Consider the following 25737-nt stretch of genomic DNA (forward strand, 5'->3'; position numbering starts at 1 on the left):
CATGTATTCCTCGTTTGTTTCAAATTCTCCCAAGGTCAGATCAATTTCGACTCCGCCAGTTTTACTGAAAGAAGAAAAAGCGGAGGAGAAATGAGAAATTGTACTGCCAAATTTCAGACCACTCATGTGGTAAACTCAAAGATGCATTTACACTACATCTGAATAGGTTTCTGTTCTGTCTTGAGCAAATGGAAAAACGAAAGGAAAGAAGAAGAAAAAATATAGAATAATCAAGCCATACGATTACGTACAAAATATGTACCTACCTATGTTTTGAAAACACATCTAGTGATTTAGATCAATGATCATCAAATATGGCACGGTCATTATTTATTTTGGGGAAGATTATAAATAATATGAGTCATGTTTGGGATCATTTCAGGACCCAACATCCTGACACTTCAAGTAGAATTGAAAAAGAAAATGCACACACAGAGGCATCTGTTATAGTTTCTCACACAACCCTTCTATTGCTAACGGATTGCTATAACTGCTCACACAACCCATCTACAGGTTCTCTTTATTCCTTGTAAATCGATTTCTATTTAGTCAGAAGGCATGTTTTCATTATATGTACCTACATATGATGGAATCAACCCTTGAGGGGTCTCGACCCTGTTAATACACCCACATACATAAAAAAAAGGTTCAAACTAGCAAAATATGATGGCGATAGTACAACAATTCAGCGTCAAAGGAGATTTTAGATTTACATTACGAGATTACTACCCATTGCGAACCATAACAGAATCTTCTATTTTCTACCAATAAAATTGTTTTCTCTTTCTACCTAGATGTAAGAGAAAGTACATTAACATGAATTTTTTAAAACAAAACAATAAACTTGGTTTTATTATTTCACTGTTTTCCAAGGATTTTCATGAATTTTCAAAAGTAGGTAAACAAAGTTTGACATGAATTTACTTTTCACAGGCACACATGATCTTTTCAAATAGGGTTTAAACGTTTAAATAAATAATAATACTTTTTTCAGTAGTCATATTGTGAGTTCCTAGTTCCTAGTTTTAGTAGCTTTACTTATTTGCGAGCGCAAATGTTTTTCAGTGATGTACAATATTGTAGGTATGTACATTCTTTAAGGACAGGAGTTTAATATCCAAAGGGAGGGAGGGCAAGAGTGTCATTTGTCTGCTAACATTGTTCTTCTTCCTTAATTTTTATTCCCTCATAATATTCTGGTGACTAATAGAGGTCAATTCTGTTAACGAGTTGGCATGTCGATTTCCTTCCTCTCCACCATACAATTGAGTAGGCGGCTCATCTGACTTGTTTGGCAAAACCAGATGATGAAGTGTACTGACATGCTTCTTCATAGCACCTCGCTGAGTAAACCCTCGTCCACACACAGGACATATATGTCTCTCTCCCGTATGTATAGGACGGTGCTGAAGCAAGGCACTACTCTTCTTGAACCGAGCGCCACACAAGTCACACATATGTGGACGCACCTCAGGATATAGATGAACCTGTCTCATGTGGTTGCGAATATTGATGACGTGTTTGCCACAAGCCTCACATACAGTGGGTTCACTTCTCTTGCCATGTTTCGTAGACAGGTGCATATACAGGGAAGATTTCTTGTTGTAAAGTTTCCCACATTGAGGACATGCGAACGGTGGTTCGTCGCCATTTATTTTGCCAAGTTTCGACTGTCGAACAGTTCCTATCTTGTCCTCTTTCTTCTTTTTCTTCAGTTTTGGCATAATCACGAATTGTAAAGTTTCCCACATTGAGGACATGCGAACGGTGGTTCATCGCCATTTATTTTGCCAAGTTTCGACTGTCGAACAGTTCCTATCTTGTCCTCTTTCTTCTTTTTCTTCAGTTTTGGCATAATCACGAAACTTTCTTTATCTGGTGTAGTGGCCGTGAGTTCCCCAGTTAGTTTTGCTTCTTCAGGTTTGAGCACAAAGAAGGCACAGTTCACACGATGTCCCGACACTTGGCGATCGCTTTCGAAACCGGTTCCACACAGGTTGCATTTAAACGGTTTTTCACTATCTGGTTTGGCGGGGGGTCGTGGTTCACGCTGCTTACGCACACGTCCCTGGTTTATGTGAATCCTCTTGATATGTTCTCGCATGTATTTCTCTGAGAACAAACCATTAGCATGCGTTAATTATCCCTCATACTCTACTTTCTCTCGTTATTTTATCCCTCACACTATACTTTCTCTCATTATTCTATCCCTCACACTATACTTTCTCTCATTATTCTATATCTCACACTCTACTTTCTCTCATTATTCTATCCCTCACACTCTACTTTCTCTCATTATTCTATCCCTCGCACTCTACTTTCTCTCATTATTCTATCCCTCACACTCTACTTTCTCTCATTATTCTATCCCTCACACTATACTTTCTCTCATTATTCTCTCCCTCACACTCTACTTTCTCTCATTATTCTCGATTAGGGTTTAAATAAATAATAATACTTTTTTCAGTAGTCATGTTGTGAGTTCCTAGTTCCTAGTTTTAGTAGCTTTACTTATTTGCGAGCGCTAATGTTTCTCAGTGATGTACAATATTGTACGTATGTACATTCTTTAAGGATAGGAGTTTAATATGCAAAGGGAGGGAGGGAGGGCAAGAGTGTCATTTGTCTGCTAACGTTGTTCTTCTTCTTCCTTAATTTTTTATTCCCTCATAATATTCTGGTGACTAATAGAGGTCAATTCTGTTAACGAGTTGGCATGTCGATTTCCTTCCTCTCCACCATACAATTGAGTAGGCGGCTCATCTGACTTGTTTGGCAAAACCAGATGATGAAGTGTACTGACATGCTTCTTCATAGCACCTCGCTGAGTAAACCCTCGTCCACACACAGGACATATATGTCTCTCTCCCGTATGTATAGGACGGTGCTGAAGCAAGGCACTACTCTTCTTGAACCGAGCGCCACACAAGTCACACATATGTGGACGCACCTCAGGATATAGATGAACCTGTCTCATGTGGTTGCGAATATTGATGACGTGTTTGCCACAAGCCTCACATACAGTGGGTTCACTTCTCTTGCCATGTTTCGTAGACAGGTGCATATACAGGGAAGATTTCTTGTTGTAAAGTTTCCCACATTGAGGACATGCGAACGGTGGTTCGTCGCCATTTATTTTGCCAAGTTTCGACTGTCGAACAGTTCCTATCTTGTCCTCTTTCTTCTTTTTCTTCAGTTTTGGCATAATCACGAAACTTTCTTTATCTGGTGTAGTGGCCGTGAGTTCCCCAGTTAGTTTTGCTTCTTCAGGTTTGAGCACAAAGAAGGCACAGTTCACACGATGTCCCGACACTTGGCGATCGCTTTCGAAACCGGTTCCACACAGGTTGCATTTAAACGGTTTTTCACTATCTGGTTTGGCGGGGGGTCGTGGTTCACGCTGCTTACGCACACGTCCCTGGTTTATGTGAATCCTCTTGATATGTTCTCGCATGTATTTCTCTGAGAACAAACCATTAGCATGCGTTAATTTAGCAGTTTTCTATCAACGCAACAACGATTTGCATAAAAATTCATCTCCCTTAATTAAATGAGACTAGACTAGATGAATTCGTGCGTAATTTCAGAAAATTGAAGCGAAAATGGCAATCATCACTGAAATGAAAGTCAAATCTACACTACAACAGAATATCCTATAATACGTGGAAAATACACCCTTCCTAACTTAAAGTCTCTGAAAAATTCTACAAAGGGCCTCCGTTCGACTTTTGTTTTTATCACCCCAATTTTTTCCTTGCTTTTCTCAATGTGACAGTATAGTACTTTGCTTGTAGGTATACGTATACCTGCCTACTATTCACTTGGCTAAATAAGCTATCTACCTTTTTATTTTACATTTCCTCGCTTTTGAATGTTGAACTTACTTGATGGAAACACTTTGCCACATGGATCACATTGGTAGGTGTTCTCCTGGGAGTGCACAGCTCTCCTATGAATACCAAGAGCTCCATTATTATAAAACATTCTACCACAGTCTGTACAGGCACATAGCTGAAACCGGCGTGTCCCCGAAGTGGTCTGTCCATGTTCTTTTTTCAAATGCTCGTGATAGTCTTTCTTCAGGTTAAATATTTCCGAGCAGAAGCAGCAATCGAATCGATTCGGATTTGAAAAGTTGTGAACCTTCTTCAGATGAGATTGCATAGCTGGACTTGAAGTGAAAGAGGCGTTACATTTGATGCAGAACAGATTTTGAGACGGATCCGCGTTTGGTGTGATGACTTCAATGCTTGCAGATTGCAATGGCTCTGGATCTTGTTGAGCACAAGTACTTGAAACTAGAAGCTCTTTTTTTCTCGTGTGAACGCGACTAATGGAAATTTTCTTCAAGTCATGTGGATCACCTCTGAAAAAGAAGAATTTCAACAAATCGTTTTTAAATGTTTATTTCTCATTGATAGGAAGTACATATTCGTCAATAGGTACAAGATCAGACTATTCATTAGTGTTATGTTGTTCAGGAGGTTATAGATTTTGGAGGAATAGGATCTCTTTAGGTATTTATCCCTAGCCTTTAAGTTTTAAATGAGATATAATTATAGACCGAGGTGTGGACGCCTTGTTCAATTCCTTGTCATCCATGGCTTGATAATAAATAGGTTTTCCTTCTCTTTTTAAGTGAGTTGTTTTTCCTTCTTTTTAAGTGAGCTGAAAAATACAAGTACATAAATGCACTTCACCAAGTTCAATTATATTGGGTGATTAAAGATTATTTATTAATTCTACCTAGGACAATAATTATTCGACTATACTCTTACCTACCTACGTTATTAATTAACAGCTGATCCAATGAGGGGATCACATCACAAGAGGATTTCATCAACAACTGTTGGCTAACTTCAATATTTCTGCATCCGTATTCATCGTTATTCAGTAGAAAATTTTGTAAGGTTGTCAGGTTACCAGCAAAACCACACAGTAGATTAATTTTACTTCTTGCGTTCATACTTCAATACCTCATACATAGGCACACAACACAAATCCGCATATTTTTACATGAACACAGAAATCGATTACCTACCTTTGAATTTATACAGGTACACAACATAGCTGAAACCGGCGTGTCCCCGAAGTGGTCTGTCCATGTTCTTTTTTCAAATGCTCGTGATAGTCTTTCTTCAGGTTAAATATTTCCGAGCAGAAGCAGCAATCGAATCGATTCGGATTTGAAAAGTTGTGAACCTTCTTCAGATGAGATTGCATAGCTGGACTTGAAGTGAAAGAGGCGTTACATTTGATGCAGAACAGATTTTGAGACGGATCCGCGTTTGGTGTGATGACTTCAATGCTTGCAGATTGCAATGGCTCTGGATCTTGTTGAGCACAAGTACTTGAAACTAGAAGCTCTTTTTTTCTCGTGTGAACGCGACTAATGGAAATTTTCTTCGAGTCATGTGGATCACCTCTGAAAAAGAAGAATTTCAACATATCGTTTTTAAATGTTTGTTTCTCATTGATAGGAAGTACATATTCGTCAATAGGTACAAGATCAGACTATTCATTAGTGTTATGTTGTTCAGCAGGTTATAGATTTTGGAGGAATAGGAGCTCCTTAGGTATTTAGCCCTAGCCTTTAAGTTTTAAATGAGATATAATTATAGACCGAGGTGTGGACGCCTTGTTCAATTCCTTGTCATCCATTGCTTCATAATAATTGGGTGTTGTTTTTCCTTCTCTTTTTAAGTGAGCTGAAAAATACAAGTACATAAATGCACTTCACCAAGTTCAATTATATTGGGTGATTAAAGATTTTTTATTAATTCTAGGACAATAATTATTCGACTATACTCTTACCTACCTACGTTATTAATTAACAGCTGATCCATTGAGGGGATCACATCACAAGAGGATTTCATCAACTGTTGGCTAACATCAATATTTCTGCATCCGTATTCATCGTTATTCAGTAGAAACTAGAAAATTTTGTAAGGTTGTCAGGTTACCAGCAAAACCACACAGTAAATTAATTTTACTTCTTGCGTTCATACTTCAATACTTCATACATAGGCACACAACACAAATCCGCATATTTTTACATGAACACAGAAATCGATTACCTACCTTTGAATTTATACAGGTACACAAGGAATGTAATGTAGGTTCAGGCTGCCTTTTTATGTTTACTATTTTTTTTTTATTATTATTATTATTATAACCCCGGTTCTAAAAGCTCGTGAAGAAATGGTTCTTCACCTCTGAGCTCGCATCAGAGTGTTCAGAGATCAACAATCATTCCAACATGAACTTGTAGTCCCGGCCTTATCGTTACTCACATAGTTTGAACCTTGCTTTACATATCTCACACTCGTACAAGAGATCAGGGCTGTGCTTAGCGAAGAAATGCTGGCGCAAGTTGAATTGGCCCTTCAGCTTTTTGTCACAATACGAACACGGGATTAGTCCAGAACTTTCACTCGGTATCACGTTCTCAGGAGAATCTCTGGAAACACACAACCGTCTAAATCAATATTCAAAACTCGAATGGTGCACTGAGAAGAAAATTAGGGTGCCACAAGTTTTTGAAGACTACGGCGAAAGAACTTATTGCGTTGCCAGCCTAGTTAGCTTAGTTGGTAGTGCGTCTGCCTTGTAAGCGCTAGGCCGCGGGTTCGATTCTCGCCCGGGGCGGATTTTATCCTGATGGGATAATGTTCGTTCTCGGAACGGCTGGCTTTCTCCTATCCTGTCTTCCTTCTCTTTTCGATTTCGGGACGCTAAGACCATAGCAGTTACAGTTCCCTCTGTTAAACCTCTTGAAAAAAAAAAAAAAAAACTTATTGCGTTACTTTCCCTGATTTAGGTAGTTCAAATGCTATATTGAACTGTCGAACTTCCTGTTTTAGAGTTCCGGAACCCAATCACTCGACTGGGCTTCCCTATTTTTTTCTCCCTCAGTATGGCACATTTAACAATATAAATTCATCTTAGGATGTCAAACGGACAAAGAAAACGGGGGCTTCGTTAGTCCAGTGCTAACGCGCTGGCTTGTCCCAACAGTAGCACCTAAATGGGAAGTTTTATCTCTTCTCGCCGATCTGATGAGGGACATACTACAGGATGAGCATACTACGAAACAGACTATACGAGTCAAATATAGTTTTTTTTTAATGTATATTGTAATTATTATTATTATTAGATTTCATTACTTTGAGATAAGATTTCATTACATACCTACATATGTTTGTCTAAGACTTTCGTTGTTCCGCACATTACATGGGTATTATGTATTTGTAGTCTCATGTACATTTAGAATCAACTTTGCGCGGCAAATTAACAAAAAAATAAATGGACAAGATGGACATTAATGAAAACAAAGACCACTGTCCGTGCTTAATGTTGGTTATAATTTACATCAATCAAAAAAATTTACAATAAGCTTTATTAGATAGACATATTATTTGATTTACGATGGTAAGTTGGCTTGAGCAAGAGACATTCCTGCTTTCCTCTGACTTTCTGTGTGTATTTGTGTAGTCTAAACACACAGCAAGTCTCTTGCGCAATATTATTACCGGAGAACATTTGGCTTATGAAAACGACCGTAGTCTCAAAGATGGATCGTATTTATGCTACCTAACAACTAAGACTATGAATGGCCAGCCTAGTTAGCTTAGTTGGTAGTGCGTCTGCCTTGTAAGCGCTAGGCCGCGCCTGGGGCGGATTTTATCCTGATGGGATAATGTTCGTTCTCGGAACGGCTGGCTTTCTCCTATCCTGTCTTCCTTCTCTCTTCGATTTCGGGACGATAAGACCATAGCAGTTACAGTTCCCTCTGTCAAACCTCTTAAAAAAAAAAAAACCTACGTCAATAGTTTGAAGAGACGCCCGGCATAAATCAACACGGAACAGAGTTTTGATGTTTTACTGTATGAATGAACTTGTCTCGGTTATGCAATGGTCTAGAGTGTCTAGACACTCTGGTAAACAGGAGAGCGTAAATTATCCCAGCCGAGGTGAAGTATGGAGTTTAATCCTCAATATATTTGAGAATTTTACCACAAAAATAGTAGTCGCCTATTGCTGAAGTAAAAGGACTTTTGAGTCCTATTCGAGCAGTATAAATAAGCACTATCGTCATTATTGTTACAAGATAGGTAGGTACAAGAAACATAAATGATTTGTTCCGTGTTGTAAATCAATGAACAGGTATGTATCTAATTTTCACATTTGAATCATGAGTTGGTTTTTCTTTACTCGGAATGTAGGAGGTGTCTATATCCCATGACTAGGTCTGGTAGGATCACCCTGGTATGGAACGTAAGGATGCACATAGGTTCGAGGATCCAGTAGGATGGTTTGCTGATCAAGACATATTAATTGATTTACGATAGTAGTAATAGTAAGTTGGCTTGAGCAAGAGACATTCTTGCTTTCCTCTGACTTTCTGTGTGTATTTGTGTAGTCTAAACACACAGCAAGTCTCTTGCGCAATATTATTGCCGGAGAACATTTGGCTTACGAAAACGCCCGTAGTCTCAAATATGGATTGTATTTATGCTACCTAACAACTAAGACTATGAATGGCCAGCCTAGTTAGCTTAGTTGGTAGTGCGTCTGCCTTGTAAGCGCTAGGCCGCGCCCAGGGCGGATTTTATCCTGATGGGATAATGTTCGGTCTCGGAACGGCTGGCTTTCTCCTATCCTCCTCCTTCTCTCTTCTATTTCGGGACGCTAAGACCATAGCAGTTACAGTTCCCTCTGTCAAACCTCTTAAAAAAATAATAAAAAGACTATGAATGAACTTGTCTCGGTTATGCAATGGTCAAGACAATCTGGTAAACAGGACAGCGTAAATTATCCCAGCCGAGGTGAAGTATGGAGTTTAATCCTCAATATATTTGAGAATTTTACCACAAAAATAGTAGTCGCCTATTGCTGAAGTAAAGGGACTTTTGAGTCCTATTCGAGCAGTATAAATAAGCACTATCATCATTATTGATACAAGATAGGTAGGTACAAGAAACATAAATGTTCCGTGTTGTAATTCAATTAACAGGTATGTATCTAATTTTCACACTTGAATCATGAGTTGGTTTTTCTTTACTCGGAATGTAGGATGTGTCTATATACCATGACTAGGTCTGGTAGGATCACCCTGGTATGGAACGTAAGGATGCACATAGGTTCGAGGATCCAGTAGGATGGTTTGCTGATCAATGTCTTCACTCTGGTACATTTCTTTATGCGCTGTTTTACTGTGCCGTTTCAAATGATCGGACTTTTTGAAAGTGGCGCTACAATATTGACAAGCATGAGGTCTCTCATCTGTATGTACAAAACGTTTGTGTTTCTTCACTTCGTTATCCGTTTTAAAACTATGATTACAAATATCGCAGAAACAGGCTCGCTCTTCCGTGTGAATTTTTAAATGTGCGTTGAGTTTGGAATTTCTATAGAATTTCTTCGGGCATTGTGAACACTGGAAGAGACGTTTTTTAACAAGAGCATGGACAGTGTCGTGGTGATATTTCAATGAAGCATTCTGTGCAAAACTCTTGCCACAAGTTTCACAAACGTACGGTTTATCACCAGAGTGAGTTTTTTTGTGTGCAGCAAGATTTGTTTGACAAGAAAATGCTTTACCGCACATATCACAGCAGAGATCTTTGATTTTCAAATGAACAGATTTGAGGTGTCGTTTGAAAGCGTAAACTCCATGTAATTGTTTACCACACTGTTCACACGTTACAAACTTCTCTCCTGTGTGAAGTTTAAGATGATGGCGTAATGTGTCTTTACGTTTCAATACAATTTGACACATGGGACATTGGTATCTCACCATGTCCACACCCCACGTTATTTGATAACTATCGAGATTTTCTTTTCTTTTAGCTTTACAACTGAACACATGTTCTTCCAGCAAACCTTTACTAGAGAAACCTTTGTTACAATGAAAGCAATACACTAAATTCTTTCTCTTTGTATTTTTAGCTTTCTTTCTTTTAGAAACCTCTCTGTCATGTTGAGCAATAATTGTATATTCGTCATCAATATCATAATCTCTACGGGTAAGTTCTAGTTCATCTTGGTGAGATGTTAATAAATGATTGCCAAAGTGTTTTTTATCAAGTTTTTGGTGGCACATTTTACATTCCACAATCACGCTTCTCTTGAAATGACATTTACAATCAGGTTTTTGTGTTGAAGAGCACAGCTTGCAAGACCACCTGGAAAACAACAACGTCAGCATATTATATCAGAAGGAAGCTGAAAACAAGTAGATCTAAAATCTCTATCATGTTGAGCAATAATTGTATATTCGTCATCAATATCATAATCTCTACGGGGAAGTTCTAGTTCATCTTGGTGAGATGTTAATAAATGATTGCCAAAGTGTTTTTTATCAAGTTTTTGGTGGCACATTTTACATTCCACAATCATGCTTCTCTTGAAATGACATTTACAATCAGGTTTTTGCGTTGAAGAGCACAGCTTGCAAGACCACCTGGAAAACAACAACGTCAGCATATTATATCAGAAGGAAGCTGAAAACAAGTAGATCTAAAACAACTAATGTGTCATTTAATACTACTTTTTTGATTTCTGAAGATGCTTAACAACAAATAGTTCTGTTACCATGCTTATCACTTTTTATCATTAAAAAAATGTTTTTAAAGTCAAAGATACAAATTTTGTTAATTATACCTACCTAGAGAAATATATACTTTGAGTAATGTGACTGTAATACGAGTACAAAGGGCTCGTCCTGTCAGTAAATACATTATATTATATTGATTTAATTATCATTTAGAAACTTTAGAATGGTACCTTGATAATTTCCAGCTGAAGATAATGTGAAAGCGTATGATATACATATGTAACACGCCACACATGTGTCCAATGGTTTCAAATCTTAGATAAATATAACCACTGTGCAGTGACATTATTGTGAATTTGTGACGTCAAATATTTGCAAAATGCGAAATTATTTTCAGGACCAAAATTCGAAGTAAAGATAGGTCAGCCAGTCTAGTTAGGGCGTCCGTCTTGTAAGCGCTAGGTTGCGGGTTCGTTTCCCGCCCGGGGAGGATAAGGTTCGATCTCGGGACAGCTGGCTTTCTCCTGTACTGTCTTCCTTCTCTCTCCACTTTTGGGACGATAAAACCTTAGCAGGTTCAGGTCTTTCTAGTAAACCTTAAAAAGATGGGTAATGATAATGATTAATAAATAATAATGATGATGAATACGATGTAGTAAATAATTTATTTAGGTAATTATTTTTAGTTATAAAAATATTCCTATATCCAATTGTTTATTTATTTTGATGTGCCTATACGCTTAATTGGCTCAATTACCTATATATCTAAACATTTTTTTTAAAGAGGTTTGACAGAGGGAAATGTAACTGCTAAGGTCTTATCGTCCCGAAATCGAAGAGAGAAGGAAGACAGGATAGGAGAAAGCCACATTCTGTCAAGCAAATAATATTCTTTGAACGATACAACATTAACTTTCAAGCAAAACTATTCTCATCTCTCTGTCAAGTGTCACTGACTATAATTAACTATAATGTTCAACAAGGAGAAATGAACTTTAAATACAACTTTCCATCAACTATGTAGATCACTACAAGTTTCTTTTATTTATATATCCTCTGGAGTCTCATTTTAGCTTTTACTGAGGTACTCACCCTTGTCCACAACCGCATGTATTTGTGCTTTATGAACAGTACGTCTATCATGTAAAAGTTGTTTGCAACATGTAAAATGCCTAAAAACCACCGGACGTTAATTTCATTCACTCAGCTCATTATTAGGATTTTCAAGATACGACAATTTTATTATATTACAAATATTCATTTTTATATATTAGATTAATCAACTTGGAGACTTTAGGTCAATACTATACAATATTTGCACCAGACACTTTTACGTTCAAAGGTCACAAGGATACAACCAAGCATGTATACTTTTCCGTGTTGTGCGTTTTTCCATGCTGTTTCAAATGTCCTGGTCTCTTGAATGAGGCATTACATAAATTACACTGGTAAGGTCTAGTCTCACTGTGTACATAAATTCTATGCTTTTTTCTTTCGTAGTTGGTTTTAAATGATGCATTACAAATGTCACACTCGTAAGGTCTTAGATCTGAATGAGTTTTAAGATGAGATGTCAACTTGGAGTTCCGGAAGAACTTTTTCTGACAGTGAGAACATTCATATCGATATTGTCTCTGTGTATGAATCATTTTGTGAATAAACAATGAAGAATGCTGCGAAAAACTCTTGCCACAGGATTCACACACAAAAGGTTTTTCTCCCGTGTGGACACGCTTATGTACAGTCAAGTTCGTGGGACAAGAGAACACCTTGCCACAAACATCACAAGAATGATCTTTGATTTTAAGGTGAACAGCTTTCTTATGTCGTCTCAAGGCAGACGAAGTGACGAATTGTTTCCCACATTCCTCACAAATAAATAATTTCTCTTTCGTATGGATTCTAACGTGATTTTTCAGACTATACTTGCTTCTGAGAATCAGTTTACACACAGGACATTGAAATCGGGTTTCGCCGTTGAATGAAATGTTATATGTTTCTACAATTTCTCTTTCGTATGGATTCTAACGTGATTCTTCAGACTATACTTGCTTCTGAGAATCAGTTTACACACAGGACATTGAAATCGGGTTTCGCCGTTGAATGAAATGTTATATGTTTCTAGAATGGTTTCCGGTTCCATTTGACATTTCCAGATGTGCACTCTCAAGCGAGATTTTGATTTGAATGTTTCAGAGCAGAGTGAACATTGTAACAACTGCATGTTACATTTACATCCAGCTTCCTCTCTGCTATGACATTGATCACAGGTCAACCTGGAAAATCAAACGCACCGTTTAATGTACGTATTAGAATCAAAATACTTGCATTGGCTTGATTTATTACTATTTAACCTTTCGTACTCCACTTAACAAATGGTTCAACGTAACATTCGGTTATTGGCATGACAATCAAAGAACCCAATAAGGTCCGGTAAGATTTGCAATGAAACACTCTTTTAATGACAGAAACATAGAGGTAGAGGATGTAAAAAGGAGAAAGACGTTAAAGACGTAGATAGTTATAAAATAGGTACAACATTACCTTTATTTTTAGAATCAACAATTAATTATTTATTATTAGATACAATGTTATAATGTACGTATTAGAATCAAAATACTTGCATTGGCTTGATTTATTATTACCTTTCGTACTCCACTTAACAAATGGTTCAACGTAACATTCGTTTATTGGCATGACAATCAAAGAACCCAATAAGGTCCGGTAAGATGAACGCACCGTTTAATGTAGGTATTAGAATCAAAATACTTGCATTGGCTTGATTTATTATTATTTAACCTTTCGTACTCCACTTAACAAATGGTTCAACGTAACATTCGTTTATTGGCATGACAATCAAAGAACCCAATAAGGTCCGGTAAGATTTGCAATGAAACACTCTTTTAATGACAGTAGAGGTAGAGGATGTAAAAAGGAGAAAGACGTAGATAGTTATAAAATAGGTACAACATTACCTTTATTTTTAGAATCAACAATTAATTATTTATTATTAGATACAATGTTATGATTTATGATAGAGAGTGGGTGTTAGTATGTTATGTAGAGTAGGTATGACATTTTAACTACAAAGTTAGTTAAAATAATGGAAAAATCTTGTAACTAAAGGGGGAGGGAGGGAGGGGGGGAGAGAGAGGGAGAGAAGGAATTCAATTTTAAAACCGATAAAAAGTTGAAAAAAAAAATAGAAAGTAACAATAGTACCATGTGTATTTATTTTCTAATACATCTTATATTATAAGAACAGGATCCATTCACTCATTCACAGTTCACACACTGATCGCTCTATCTCGAGAACCACAACACCTAGAAAGCGTACTTTGATACAAGTTTGAGCTCGACCCAGCAACCAGGGCCGGAGTTATGGCGTATTCAATTTTTAATTTATCCATGTTCGTCCGTCAATAGGGGAAGCACCCAAAATGGGAAATTCATTTTGATAAGTGATTTATGCTTCAAATAGGTCCCACTAATGATTCATCTCGAAATCAAGACCCAAAAATGCATATTTGAAACATCCATTTTCAACCCCAGAGGCCATCAGGGCCGAAAGTTTAATTTTCACATTTTTGTCTGAATTTTGTCTTGCCCTGGTTGCTGGGTCGAGCTCTTAGAGAAAAATTTGAAACAAACCAACAAATGGAATTAATTTGATGTGTCGCAGGCTAAATTTTCATGTTCTAGATTTCATATGCGTTTTTCCATGTTGTTTCAAAACAGGTGCTGTCTTGAATGTGGCAGAACATAAGGTACACTGGTAAGGTCTAGTAGTGATATGTACATCTCGGTTGTGTTTTGCCAAGAGGCATTTTTGTTTGAAAGCTTGATGACAAACGTCACAATAGTAAAGTCTTGCATAAGAATGTCTCAGCATGTGGTTATTTAAATTTGATTTGCGGTGGAATTTTTCGTCACACAAAGTACATTTGTAATGCATCTCTTCATGCATGCCCTTTTTGTGACTGAGTAAGGAATTTTTTTGTTTAAAGCTCGCTCCACACAATTCACACAAAAATGCCTTCTGATTTGAATGGATCAGCCTATGGTTCTTCAGATCACCTAGATTAAAAAACAATTTTCCACAATCTTCACAAGTTTTATGTTTAATTTTCAAATGAACAGATTTAATATGACTTTCCAGAATATATTTACTACTCAACTGCTTCCCACATTGGTCACATGTATAAGCTTTTAGATCAGAATGCCATTTCATATGCTTGTTTAACTTATATTTCTTGTAGAACCTTCTGTCACACAAATTGCATTCGAACATTAACTTAGGGGCATGATTTTGTAATCTGTGATACCGTAGCGCGGTCGCTTGCTTAAAACTTGCTCCACATATTTCTATTGCAGGCAGATGTGTCTTAGCATGTTTTCTCATGTCACTCTTACAACTGAACTGTACTTTACATTGTTCACATGAATAATTGATTTTGTTGTCCTGGGTATTTAGATGACTGTGTAGCAACTGGCATTTCATCAACAACATGTCCACATATTTCACAAACGAATCCCCTCTCTTCCATACTCAGATGTGAGTGAACATGTTTTCTCATATCACTCTTACAATTGAACTGCATATCACAATGCTCACATGAATAATCCATTTCATTGTCGTGGGTTTCTAAATGATTTTGAAACAACTGTTGATCGGTATATATCTTTTTACACACTGGACATTGGGAGGCTACGAAAATTGTATAAGATCCTGGAATGATTTCTGATTGCATCTGGGGTTTCATCAAAGGCATGTTACATTTACAACCTTCTTCCTCTGTGTTCTGACATCGATTACACGTATACCTGAAAAATCAAACGCACCGTTTTGAAACTTGTGAGTTGGAAAAGAACAATGAAAACACATTTAATGTTTTTAATTGCTGGTATTATTAATATTTTAATTATAATAATAATATATTTACTGACGAGACGAGCCCTTTGTACACATAAAACAGATACATTACAAACACAAGTTATCACAAATACTAAAATAAAATAAAATAATAATTGATTATTTAAAATTATATTAAGAGTGTTGAACAAAGATTGACCATATTATTTTGTTTTCATCTAATATGTTGAAACAACTTCAAAGTGAAAGAAGGCATATATGACAAAATAGAAGCTAGTACTATGATAAATTAATAAACAAAAATAGTAAATAATTATTTAATATTAAAAAGTTAGAACTTTCAAGGGTATACACAACACTTGGTAAAACAAATTAAAATCAATAGGGGAAAATGAAACTACCATACATTTACTCGTGGGTAAAATTAATCAATTATACGTAACTAGAGTGAGGAAGTAGTAGTAGAAAATATTTGAAATCGTTGAAATGTTACGTATACCCGGCTACAGGTTTATGTTGAAACTTTTTTAACCTTTAAAACAGATAAGATTCATTTCTATTAGCCTGGCTTCCTTCTCTCTTCACTTTCGGGGCAATAAAACCTGAGTAGTTACAGTTCCCTCTATCAAAACTCTCTCTCTCGAAAAAAAAAGAAAAAAAAAAAACTTGTGTATAAATAACTGATAATATCATTTATTTTTATTTATTAATAGGAATTTAACAAAAACAAAGTCTATAATGTTGTGTGTCTAGAGACATGTTTCTTCAAGCCAACCTTGGACACAAAAGCTTTACGACAGTGATCACAGTAAAAATTATACACTTTGGTTTTATTTTCAACATGACTCCTCATATGACTGGTCAGATGGCCCTGTCTCAAGTAAGTCTTATGGCATAGGGTACACGCATATTTCCGATTTCCTTCATGGTACAAGAGATGGATGGAGAAGGTCGTATAGTTCCCAAATGCCTTCCCACAATGCTGGCACACAAACGGTTTCTCTCCCGTATGAAGTCTACGATGAGAAACGAGATTTGATTGACACGAAAAACGTTTATCACAAAATTCGCACGTGTAATTTTTAACACCTTCGTGTATGACACGAATGTGCAACTTTAAACCTTCTTGAGTTCTGAACTGTTTTGAGCATTTGTCGCAAATGACAGGAACTTCACCTTCGTGAGATCCCAAGTGAATTCGAAATGAATGCAAGTCAGAATACTCTAGTTTACATTGGAAACAATTGTAACTGACTTTACCGTTTTCAATAGTTTTACAATTCTCAATCATCTCCCGTTTACTTTCTTTCTCGTCTTTCTTATCCTTCGGGAATTCCACTTTGTACTTGTTGACATCTATGGCAGATATATTATGCATATTTACCACATGCTTCTTAAAATACTTTTTTGTAAAGCTACTTCCACATATAGAGCATTGTACTTTACTTGGATATCTCTTATTATTCGGCACAACATGTTTTCCATTGCTTGTCACGTCAATTCCATGTTTCAATGACATATGTCGAATGAAATATTTTTTATCGTATGACTTACAACATATCTTACAAGAAGCGTATAGGTCTGTTTTCCTACCCAAATCATCTCTATTTCTTTTCTTGTAAGTTTTCTTCTTTTTGTTTTCGGTTAGATCTTCAATACGGTCAACTGATTCTTCATCTTCTGCATATTCTGATCTTCCATCTTCTCCATCTTCTGCATATTCTGATCTTCCATCTCCTGCATATTCTGATCTTCCATCTTCTGCATATTCTGATTTTTCATTTTCTCCATATTCCACTGATTTTTCATCTGTATATTTTAATGATCTCTCATGTTCTACATGCTTGATACTGGCAATTGTTTCACAAAGTTTATTGACTTTATTGCTTATATCCAAGTTACTGTTACTCTCTTGAAAGACTTTGAAATCCTTGTTACTCTGGGGAAGTGAACGTGTTTGACCAGCGTCTAACCTAGTCGGTTTTACATTCACTATACCCATTTTGCCAGATCGTTTCGCGAGCATGTTCTGAATTCCTTCTTGGTTAGAATTACTACAGCTTGGCTGTTCCTCCACACTTGTAGCTCTGGTGTTTACACCACCATACCACCTGCAAAGCAGAGAACTGGCTGTAGTTCAGGAGGTTCATATACTTCATTTCATATTTATTCACTTGTGAAAACATTTTATACATATTACAGAGATTTTCGCCTAAACTGATAAAGCTTCTTTTTTTTCATTAGGCGCTTTAACCATGTTGAACTTCTCTGACAAATCACCGAGGGATTATCCTCGACTTATATCTTGTCCATAATAATAACGGATCCCAGGTAAGATATGAAAACGACCATTTTAAGTTCATATAAATTTTTCTTCTTTTAAATTGAAATTTAATTCCCTTTCTTTAAATTTGCCTACTAGAGTCAAATAAAAAGACATTAGTTTTTTTCCCAATCAAAATCGTTTAATTTCTATTAGAAAATTAACATAACATATTAACAATTATTATGTACATGCTCGTTGGTTTGTGTATAGGATGTACCTGTACAATTGACATCGAAGTCCAGTCACGGAGTTAATCATTTGCTAGATACAAATTTCTTGACCCCGCCGGGAATCGAACCCGGGTCTCCCGCGTGCAAGGTGAGTGCAGTGACCATTATATGTAATCAATTAATCAATCATTAATTTTTTGTGGTAAAGGAGAGAGCTTTTTCACAAATTTTGTGAGCATCACAGCATTAGTTAGTGCTTCCTTTACTATTAATTCTCATTCATCATCAATATTTTTTCACTGGTAATGCCACCACTAGTTACTACACGATTAAAGTAGATACTCAAGTCAAAAGTTCCACTAATGATTCCTTTGGAAATTCACACCCCAAAAATGAAATTTAATGTCCCACATGTTGAGAAAAGTAGAGGGGAAAATTAAATTAAAGTGGTTTATTACTTCCAAAATGTTATTCAACTTTCGAAGAACAGATTGAGATAACAGGAAAGTCACAAGAACTACAAGGAGGGGAATATCTCTATTTATTCTCCACTTCTATTACCCTCACATTGAATGATTCATTGAGATAACAGGAAAGTCACAAGAACTACAAGGAGGGGAATATCTCTATTTATTCTCCACTTCTATTACCCTCACATTGAATGATTTTAAAAGGTTGCGTCACATTACAATGGAAATTCATCTCAGGTTTTGGATTTCACATGAGTTCTTTCATGTTGTTTTAGAACACGTGCTGCCTTGAATGTGGCAGAACATAAGGTACACTGGTAAGGTCTAGTAGTGATATGTACATCTCGTTTGTGCCTTACCAAGTCGTATTTGGCTTTGAAAGCTTGATGGCAAACGTCACAATTGTAAGGTCTGGCATCAAATATTATACCTAATGTCAACAAAATAGGGAACACTCAAATATTTTCCTTGAAAAGGAGCATTATGCATTTCTTCTTCCTTCTTCTCATTAGTAATACTTTATACATATGTATATACAATTAATGATGTGGTAAGATAAGTATTTATACTATTTACATAAATCTTGAGCCTGCTACACATGCTAGGATTTTTCATGCGATTATATCGAGGATGAGCATTTTGTCCGGTACATAGAGAACAGGAATTTTACAGTTTCCCGACTACAACAACGATTTATAATACTTTCTGATCCTACGACCAGAGTGCATTGTGTACCGTGTGAACCAGGCTAGAGCGAATCGTAATAATGTTGACGAACAGTTTTTTTTTTTTTTTTATCGATACAAATGTTACTTTTAAAAAAAGTGTAAAACTACAGTCAAGTGGTCTTGAACAATTGTAATACAGTGGAACCTCGATAAGAGATAACTCGATAAGAAATAAAACTCGATAGTAAATAGAAATTGCGTGTTCCCTTCCGATGAGAATAGGAAACCTTGATAGTAAATAAAAAAAAACTATAGATAAGAAATAACTTTTTTTTCTCGGGGCTCAGGAATTTCACCTCTATAAGAAATAAGTTTTGTCGCCTTGCCCTCTGTAAGAAATAACTTTTTGTTGAAATGATGATGATTGTGTTCTAATCGTGCAACTTAGATCTTCCATTGATACCATTCGTGCATTTGTTGAACAGAACTCTATGAAACAAACAAAAATAAACGAATATTTTGCTATGATGGAGTAGTGTGTAATTGTGTATGCCAAAACCTAACCACATTACAATACATACGAGTACCTATGTATCTATGTATCTCGCTGTTTTATTACATATGACATAATCTTATATTATAAGAACGAGATCCATTCACAGTTCATAGTTCACACACTGATCGCTCTATCTCGAGAACCACAATACCTAGAAAGTCACATATTTCACAAACGAATCCCCTCTCTTCCATACTCAGATGTGAGTGAACATGTTTTCTCATATCACTCTTACAATTGAACTGCATAGGCTCGTCCTGTCAGTAAATATATTATATTATATTGATTTAATTATCATTTAGAAACTTTAGAATGGTACCTTGATAATTTCCAGCTGAAGATAATGTGAAAGCGTATGATAAACTCTACGGAGTGTTTATATGAAATCATGAGGTGGATTAGGGTTGGGACATCGACATCGATGTTTTGAAAACATCGATACATCGGAACAAAAACATCGATGTCAACATCGATGTTTTTGATTACGATATATCGGATACTCGATATATCGAAGTTTAAAAACATCGATGTATCGAACATCGATGTTTTCATCTCGATGTCCCAACCCTAAGGTGGATACAGCCCACAGAAATAAATCTATTGAAATGGATGAGAATAGGTAGACTGTAGACTTGGAACGTTTTAACAGACATTTTAAATGTCCTCTGTATTATTGATGGCATGTAAACCTGGAAATCAAATACACTGTCAGAGTATGACTATGTATATGATGGCATGTAAACCTGGAAATCAAATGCACTGTCAGAGTATGACTATGTATATGAGTAAGTATACAATGGAAATCAAACTTGCTGTGCATGATTTTTAACTATCGAACTTGATTTTTGCGAACCACCGACGGGCTTAATTTGTGGAAAGAGCATAAATAATAATAATGGTAATAAAAACTGTAAAATACTTGCAAGCTATTTCGTTTGACCAAAACAAAATTTCTGCCATGTTTAAAATCGTTCATGTTGAAAGGTCTGTTAATCTTGGAGTATTCACAGGCTTTGTTTGAATTGTCTCCAATATCTTACTCCAAGTTCAACAAACATTTCAACATGAACCTGTAGTCTCTACTTCTCCAGCCTTGAGCATGGTACTATGGTACACATTTCTCCTTACGATTTGATCGTATGATAAATTTTCGTGTCAAATTTCTGTACCGGAACAAAATATGGAATTTATCCTTTGATCTGATCGTAAGTAAAATTGTAGGGTGTGTATCAGGCTTTAGAATCAGTTATCAAACTTTGGTTTGTCCATTGCTTCACAGGGTGGTTGTTTTAAGTATGGAAAACTCAAGTTTGGGTCACTGGGAATGGCACAAATATTCAATTCTAGTTTGTATCCTTTGTATTTTAGCCTATCAGACTGTATACTGCAAAATACCTAGAAGAGGATAAACATGGCTATGTATTATAACATCCATTATATATTTTATAATATCCATAAAATAGAACAATTTCTAACTGTTGGACCGCAAGCGAAATTTTTATGTTCTAGACTTTATATGAGTTCTTCCATGTTGTTTCAGAGCACGTGCTGTCTTGAATGTAGCAGAACATATTGTACACAAGTAAGGCCTAGTAGTACTATGTACATCTTGTTTGTGCCTTAGCATGTCATAGTTCAATTTGAAACCATGACCGCATATATCGCATTTATAAGGTCTAACATCCGAATGTCTTTTCATATGTTCATAAAGCGAATAGTTTTTAACAAACTTTTTCCCACAAAGAGTACATTCGAACTTGTAAATCAATTCTTCATGGTTCCACTTTTTGTGACTCCATAGACAAGTTCTCTGTTTGAAGCTCGCTCCACACAATTCACACACAAAGCTTTTCTGTTCTGAATGGACCGGACTATGCTGCCTAAGTTCAGCTAGAGAAAAAAATGATTTTGCACAATTTTCACAACTGTGTTTTTTAATTTTCAAATGAACACCTTTGATATGGTTCGCCAGAGTTTTCGCATAACTCAATTGCTTTCCACATTGGTCACATGTATAGGATCTTCCTATTGCAGGCAGATGTGTCTTAGCATGTTTTCTCATGTCACTCTTACAACTGAACTGCACTTTACATTGTTCACATGAATAATTGATTTTGTTGTCTTGGGTATTTAGATGACTGTGTAGCAACTGGCATTTCATCAACATCATGTTACATTTACATCCAGCTTCCTCTGTGCTCTGACATTGATGGCATGTAAACCTGGAAAATCAAATGTACTGTCTCACTTTAGGATATCAGAGTAGGATTTGTCGCAGGTGAATATCAATGCCCTTGCAGGGAAATAGGTATGTACTTATATATTTCCTGTACGTAACTAGAGTAAGGAAGTAGTAGTAGAAAATATTTGAAATCATTGAAATGTTACGTATACCCGGCTACAGGTTTATGTTGAAACTTTTTTAACCTTTAATAATAGATGCAACAACGTAATACATAAAAGGTCGGGATAAACATATTAGTTATACGGTCGAGAGTCGGATTTGGATGTGTCGGACCACAAATCACTGCAAGGCGCCCCAACCAAGTAATGAGGATGCCGAGTCCGCACCGTCACAGACTAGGTGATAGTGAGAGCTCTTGTCAAATTAGTCAAGTGCGGAAACTACCTTGTCTATCTCCATTAGTTCGTTGGAATAGTTATCATGGTACCAGTCCAAACCTTACAGATTCATTTTTGTTTTCAAATCATGTTCAGGTTTGATGTGTGTTTTTCCATGCTGTTTCAAATGACTCGCCAGTCCAAACCTTACAGATTCATTTTTGTTTTCAAATCATGTTCAGGTTTGATGTGTGTTTTTCCATGCTGTTTCAAATGACTCGATCTTTTGAATGAAGCAGAACATAAGGTACATTGGTAAGGTCTAATGTTACTATGTACACACCTCTTGTGCATTTGTATATCATAGTTAAATTTGAAATGTTGCTCACAAATGTCGCACTTATAAGGTCGAACATCAGAATGAGTTCTCATATGAGAATTTAACTTCGAGTTACGGTGGAATTTTCTATCACACAAAATACATTTGAACTTATACTCTAACTTAGCGTCATGTAGTTTTTTGTGAGCCCAAAGCGCGGGTCTTTGCTTAAAACTCGCTCCACATAAATCACACACGAATCCCCTCTCTTCAGAATGGATCAGCTTATGGAGTCTTAATCCAGCTCTATTAACAAAGGATTTATCACAAACATCACAGGAATGATCTTTGATCTTCAAATGAACAGATTTTATATGTAGTGAGAGGTTACTAGCACCACACAACTGTTTTCCACAGTGGTGACATGTATAAGATCTTTCTATAGAGTGAGTTTTTAGATGACTCTTCAACTTCCGTTTGTCAGTAAATGTTAATTTACAGACGGGACATTGAGATAAAATGTTATATGTTTCTAGAATAGTTTGCGGTTCCATTTGACATTTCCAGATGTGCGCTCTCAAGCTTGGTTTTGATTTGAATGTTTCAGAGCAGAGTGAACATTGTAACAACTGCCTGTTACATTTACATCCAGCTTCCTCTGTGCTATGGCATTGATCACAGGTCAACCTGGAAAATCAAATGCACCGTTTTAATAATATGGAGCTGAGAAAGCATCTAGAAATAATCGCACACATAAGAATGAGAAACCATAAGTACAAAAGTATCAATTAATAAATAAAAAGTAAAAATTATTATCAACCACGAAAAATTTCATCAAAAAGACAGACGTACATAGACAGGCAAAGGACTTTATATTATTTCCAGCAAAACTTATATATTTTTCTACAGTTCATAGATTTACAATTTTATAGTACAGTTGTATAGACATATCTCATATGAATGGCTGTCTCTGTTGAGTCCATTTAATTTATTAGGTTGTATTATAATGGAGCTAACAGACAGATTTCTTGGTCTCAAATGATTGTCGAATCCTGTGATTACATTTACAGTATGGATGTCATGTGTTTCTTTTCATGCTGTTTTAGACCACGTGCTGTCTTGAATGTGGCAGAACACAAGTTACAGTTGTGAATGATGTTGCTATGTACATCTTGTTTGTGCCTTAGCATGTCATAGTTCAATTTGAAACCATGACCGCATATATCGCATTTGTAAGGTCTAACATCCGAATGTCTTTTCATGTGTTCATAAAGCGAATAGTTTTTAACAAACTTTTTCCCACAAAGAGTACATTCGAACTTGTAACTCAATTCTTCATGGTTCCACTTTTTGTGACTCCATAGACAGGATCTTTGCTTGAAGCTCGCTCCACACAAATCACACACGAATCCCTTCTGTTCCGAATGGATGAAACTATGCTGTTTCAGTTCACTTGCAGCAAAAAAAGATTTTCCGCAAATATCACACCAGTGATGTTTGATTTTCAAATGAACACATTTTATATGACGTGCCAAGCTTTGCGAAGAAGTAAAGTGCTTTCCACATTGGTCACACATTATATCACATTTTTCCATAGGGCCAGTAAACAGCTGGCTCTCAAACTGGTGTCCCAATGTTTCTAGAATGGTTTCCGGTTCCATTTGACATTTCCAGATGTGCGCTCTCAAGCGAGGTTTTGATTTGAATGTTTCAGAGCAGAGTGAACATATCAACCTGGAAATCAAATGTACCATCTTACTTAAGTCTGTCATGTGAAATAGTGCACCATTCTTCGTTGCAGTAAAATAGATGAGATCTCTTAACAGCTTTTGGTACGTATGTACATAATATACATATAGATAAGTTTAAATTTTAGTTTCATACAAGATTTCTAAATAAATTTCAGTCATGACTTACATTGATCAAATTATTATTACAAAACATTGATGCACAACTTGTCTAGTTTCATACAAGATTTCTAAATAAATTTCAGTCATGACTTACATTGATCAAATTATTATTACAAAACATTGATGCACAACTTGTCACAAATGAAAATTCATCCGATTAGAGTGTCCATTGGGAAAAGCTGCATTTCTGAAATGTTTGAAAACCATGTAGGAAAATTATATGTAATAATTTTCCGAACACTACACCGGAACCAAATCAAATTATTATTACAAAACATTGATGCTCAAATTATTATTACAAAACATTGATGCACAACTTGTCACAAATGAAAATTCATCCGATTAGTAGGGGATTTTGATCTCTGTTAAGAGTGTCCATTGGGAAAAGCTTTGAAAACCATGTAGGAAAATTATAATGTAATAATTTTCCGAACACTACACCGGAACCGTTCAAAATAATAACAACAGAATGATACCAATAAAAAATATTATAGGTAATTTATTATTGTGATAATGATGTTGATGTCAGTCTCATCCTAGCAGTTCATTAGGCGCTTTAACCATGTTGAACTTCTCTGACAAATCACCGAGGGATTATCCTCGACTTATATCTTGTCCATAATAATAACGGATCCCAGGTAAGATATGAAAACGACCATTTTAAGTTCATATAAATTTTTCTTCTTTTAAATTGAAATTTAATTCCCTTTCTTTAAATTTGCCTACTAGAGTCAAATAAAAAGACATTAGTTTTTTTCCCAATCAAAATCGTTTAATTTCCATTAGAAAATTAACATAACATATTAACAATTATTATGTACATGCTCGTTGGTTTGTGTATAGGATGTACCTGTACAATTGACATCGAAGAAGTTCATACCATCAAAAGCCAAACTTACTCTAAATGTAACAAATTATAACGAACCATTTTTCCCTCAGAACCTCTAATTTGGTGAAAATGAAAAGTACATAAGACTGATTAGGTAATGAGAGACAAATATGATTAGAATATCTATCCTAAAAGCAACAGATATAGGTATGCAAATGAAACATTTAAGCTGGGGTCCATCACCTCATATTACAACTGTTACAAGTGGTTGTTATGTACCTCCATGTATGCTCAAAGGAGTATAATATTATGATTGGTATACCTAACAAATAAATGAAGCTCATAAATGAAAATCGTACTTTCAATGACACAACATGGTTTGTTTTGCCTATATTAGGTACTTTAATTTAGTCAATGGTATTATACCTAATGTCAACAAAATAGGGAACACTCAAATATTTTCCTTGAAAAGGAGCATTATGCATTTCTTCTTCCT

General features: G+C 36.0%; 9 protein-coding genes across 9 annotated transcripts; all 9 read right to left on the minus strand.

The window, feature by feature from the left end:
* Positions 1 to 821: 821 nt before the first annotated feature.
* LOC108252638 (zinc finger and SCAN domain-containing protein 10) lies at positions 822 to 1724 on the minus strand. Its single transcript, XM_017444926.2, has one exon. The coding sequence runs from the start codon at positions 1722 to 1724 to the stop codon at positions 1179 to 1181; it is 546 nt and encodes a 181-aa protein (XP_017300415.1). The 3' UTR covers positions 822 to 1178.
* Positions 1725 to 1726: 2 nt separating this feature from the next.
* Positions 1727 to 2474, minus strand: LOC113468291 (zinc finger protein 528-like). The gene is made up of 2 exons (XM_026825086.1): positions 2459 to 2474; positions 1727 to 2112 (listed from the first exon to the last, which is right to left on the minus strand). Exons 1-2 carry the CDS (start codon positions 2472 to 2474, stop codon positions 1727 to 1729), a joined length of 402 nt encoding a protein of 133 aa, XP_026680887.1.
* A 14-nt stretch (positions 2475 to 2488) lies between these two features.
* LOC103511283 (zinc finger protein 160-like) lies at positions 2489 to 8384 on the minus strand. Its single transcript, XM_017444927.2, has 5 exons — positions 8347 to 8384; positions 6294 to 6460; positions 5078 to 5423; positions 3885 to 4366; positions 2489 to 3462 (listed from the first exon to the last, which is right to left on the minus strand). Exons 1-5 carry the CDS (start codon positions 8382 to 8384, stop codon positions 2660 to 2662), a joined length of 1836 nt encoding a protein of 611 aa, XP_017300416.1. The 3' UTR covers positions 2489 to 2659.
* A 72-nt stretch (positions 8385 to 8456) lies between these two features.
* LOC103511273 (zinc finger protein 184) lies at positions 8457 to 20037 on the minus strand. Its single transcript, XM_008475990.3, has 3 exons — positions 19941 to 20037; positions 10260 to 10465; positions 8457 to 9981 (listed from the first exon to the last, which is right to left on the minus strand). Exons 1-3 carry the CDS (start codon positions 20009 to 20011, stop codon positions 9083 to 9085), a joined length of 1176 nt encoding a protein of 391 aa, XP_008474212.2. The 5' UTR covers positions 20012 to 20037; the 3' UTR covers positions 8457 to 9082.
* On the minus strand, positions 14232 to 14914 carry LOC113468295 (gastrula zinc finger protein XlCGF7.1-like). Its single transcript, XM_026825092.1, has one exon. It carries the CDS (start codon positions 14847 to 14849, stop codon positions 14250 to 14252), a length of 600 nt encoding a protein of 199 aa, XP_026680893.1. The 5' UTR covers positions 14850 to 14914; the 3' UTR covers positions 14232 to 14249.
* On the minus strand, positions 15854 to 25731 carry LOC103511286 (zinc finger protein 260-like). The gene is made up of 2 exons (XM_008476004.3): positions 25263 to 25731; positions 15854 to 17974 (listed from the first exon to the last, which is right to left on the minus strand). Exon 2 carries the CDS (start codon positions 17455 to 17457, stop codon positions 16165 to 16167), a length of 1293 nt encoding a protein of 430 aa, XP_008474226.1. The 5' UTR covers positions 17458 to 17974; positions 25263 to 25731; the 3' UTR covers positions 15854 to 16164.
* Positions 20300 to 22056, minus strand: LOC108252639 (putative zinc finger protein 727). The gene has a single exon (XM_017444928.2). The coding sequence runs from the start codon at positions 21789 to 21791 to the stop codon at positions 21120 to 21122; it is 672 nt and encodes a 223-aa protein (XP_017300417.1). The 5' UTR covers positions 21792 to 22056; the 3' UTR covers positions 20300 to 21119.
* On the minus strand, positions 22061 to 23197 carry LOC108252640 (gastrula zinc finger protein XlCGF71.1-like; the record flags this gene model as incomplete). The annotated part of the gene is made up of 2 exons (XM_026825094.1): positions 22061 to 22284; positions 22379 to 23197. A coding segment is annotated over one exon (807 nt), but the record flags the coding sequence as incomplete, so codon positions are not given.
* Positions 23197 to 24905, minus strand: LOC113468294 (zinc finger protein 429-like). Its single transcript, XM_026825091.1, has 2 exons — positions 24507 to 24905; positions 23197 to 24236 (listed from the first exon to the last, which is right to left on the minus strand). Coding segments are annotated over exons 1-2 (672 nt in total). The 5' UTR covers positions 24509 to 24905; the 3' UTR covers positions 23197 to 23566.
* Positions 25732 to 25737: the final 6 nt, after the last annotated feature.

Source organism: Diaphorina citri, unplaced genomic scaffold (assembly GCF_000475195.1).
Source record: "Diaphorina citri unplaced genomic scaffold, Diaci psyllid genome assembly version 1.1 scaffold695, whole genome shotgun sequence".
In the NCBI taxonomy this organism is placed as follows: domain Eukaryota; kingdom Metazoa; phylum Arthropoda; class Insecta; order Hemiptera; family Psyllidae; genus Diaphorina; species Diaphorina citri.

What these genes read in the sequence shown, in the direction of transcription:
- LOC108252639 (XM_017444928.2), bottom strand. Translation starts at nt 21,791, where the DNA reads ATGATGTTGATGAAATGCCAGTTGCTACACAGTCATCTAAATACCCAA.
- LOC103511286 (XM_008476004.3), bottom strand. Translation starts at nt 17,457, where the DNA reads ATGCTCGCGAAACGATCTGGCAAAATGGGTATAGTGAATGTAAAACCG.
- LOC103511273 (XM_008475990.3), bottom strand. Translation starts at nt 20,011, where the DNA reads ATGATTTCATATAAACACTCCGTAGAGTTTATCATACGCTTTCACATT. An exon ending in TTCAGCTGGAAATTATCAAG is followed by an intron (nt 10,466 to 19,940) that starts GTACCATTCTAA and finishes GTTGTTTTCCAG; the next exon opens with GTGGTCTTGCAAGCTGTGCT. An exon ending in ATATACAATTATTGCTCAAC is followed by an intron (nt 9,982 to 10,259) that starts ATGATAGAGATT and finishes TTATTGCTCAAC; the next exon opens with ATGACAGAGAGGTTTCTAAA.
- LOC113468295 (XM_026825092.1), bottom strand. Translation starts at nt 14,849, where the DNA reads ATGTTCGAATGCAATTTGTGTGACAGAAGGTTCTACAAGAAATATAAG.
- LOC103511283 (XM_017444927.2), bottom strand. Translation starts at nt 8,384, where the DNA reads ATGTCTCTTGCTCAAGCCAACTTACTATTACTACTATC. An exon ending in AACTTACTATTACTACTATC is followed by an intron (nt 6,461 to 8,346) that starts GTAAATCAATTA and finishes GTGTGTTTCCAG; the next exon opens with AGATTCTCCTGAGAACGTGA. An exon ending in TAAAGCAAGGTTCAAACTAT is followed by an intron (nt 5,424 to 6,293) that starts GTGAGTAACGAT and finishes TCTTTTTCAGAG; the next exon opens with GTGATCCACATGACTCGAAG.
- LOC108252638 (XM_017444926.2), bottom strand. Translation starts at nt 1,724, where the DNA reads ATGCCAAAACTGAAGAAAAAGAAGAAAGAGGACAAGATAGGAACTGTT.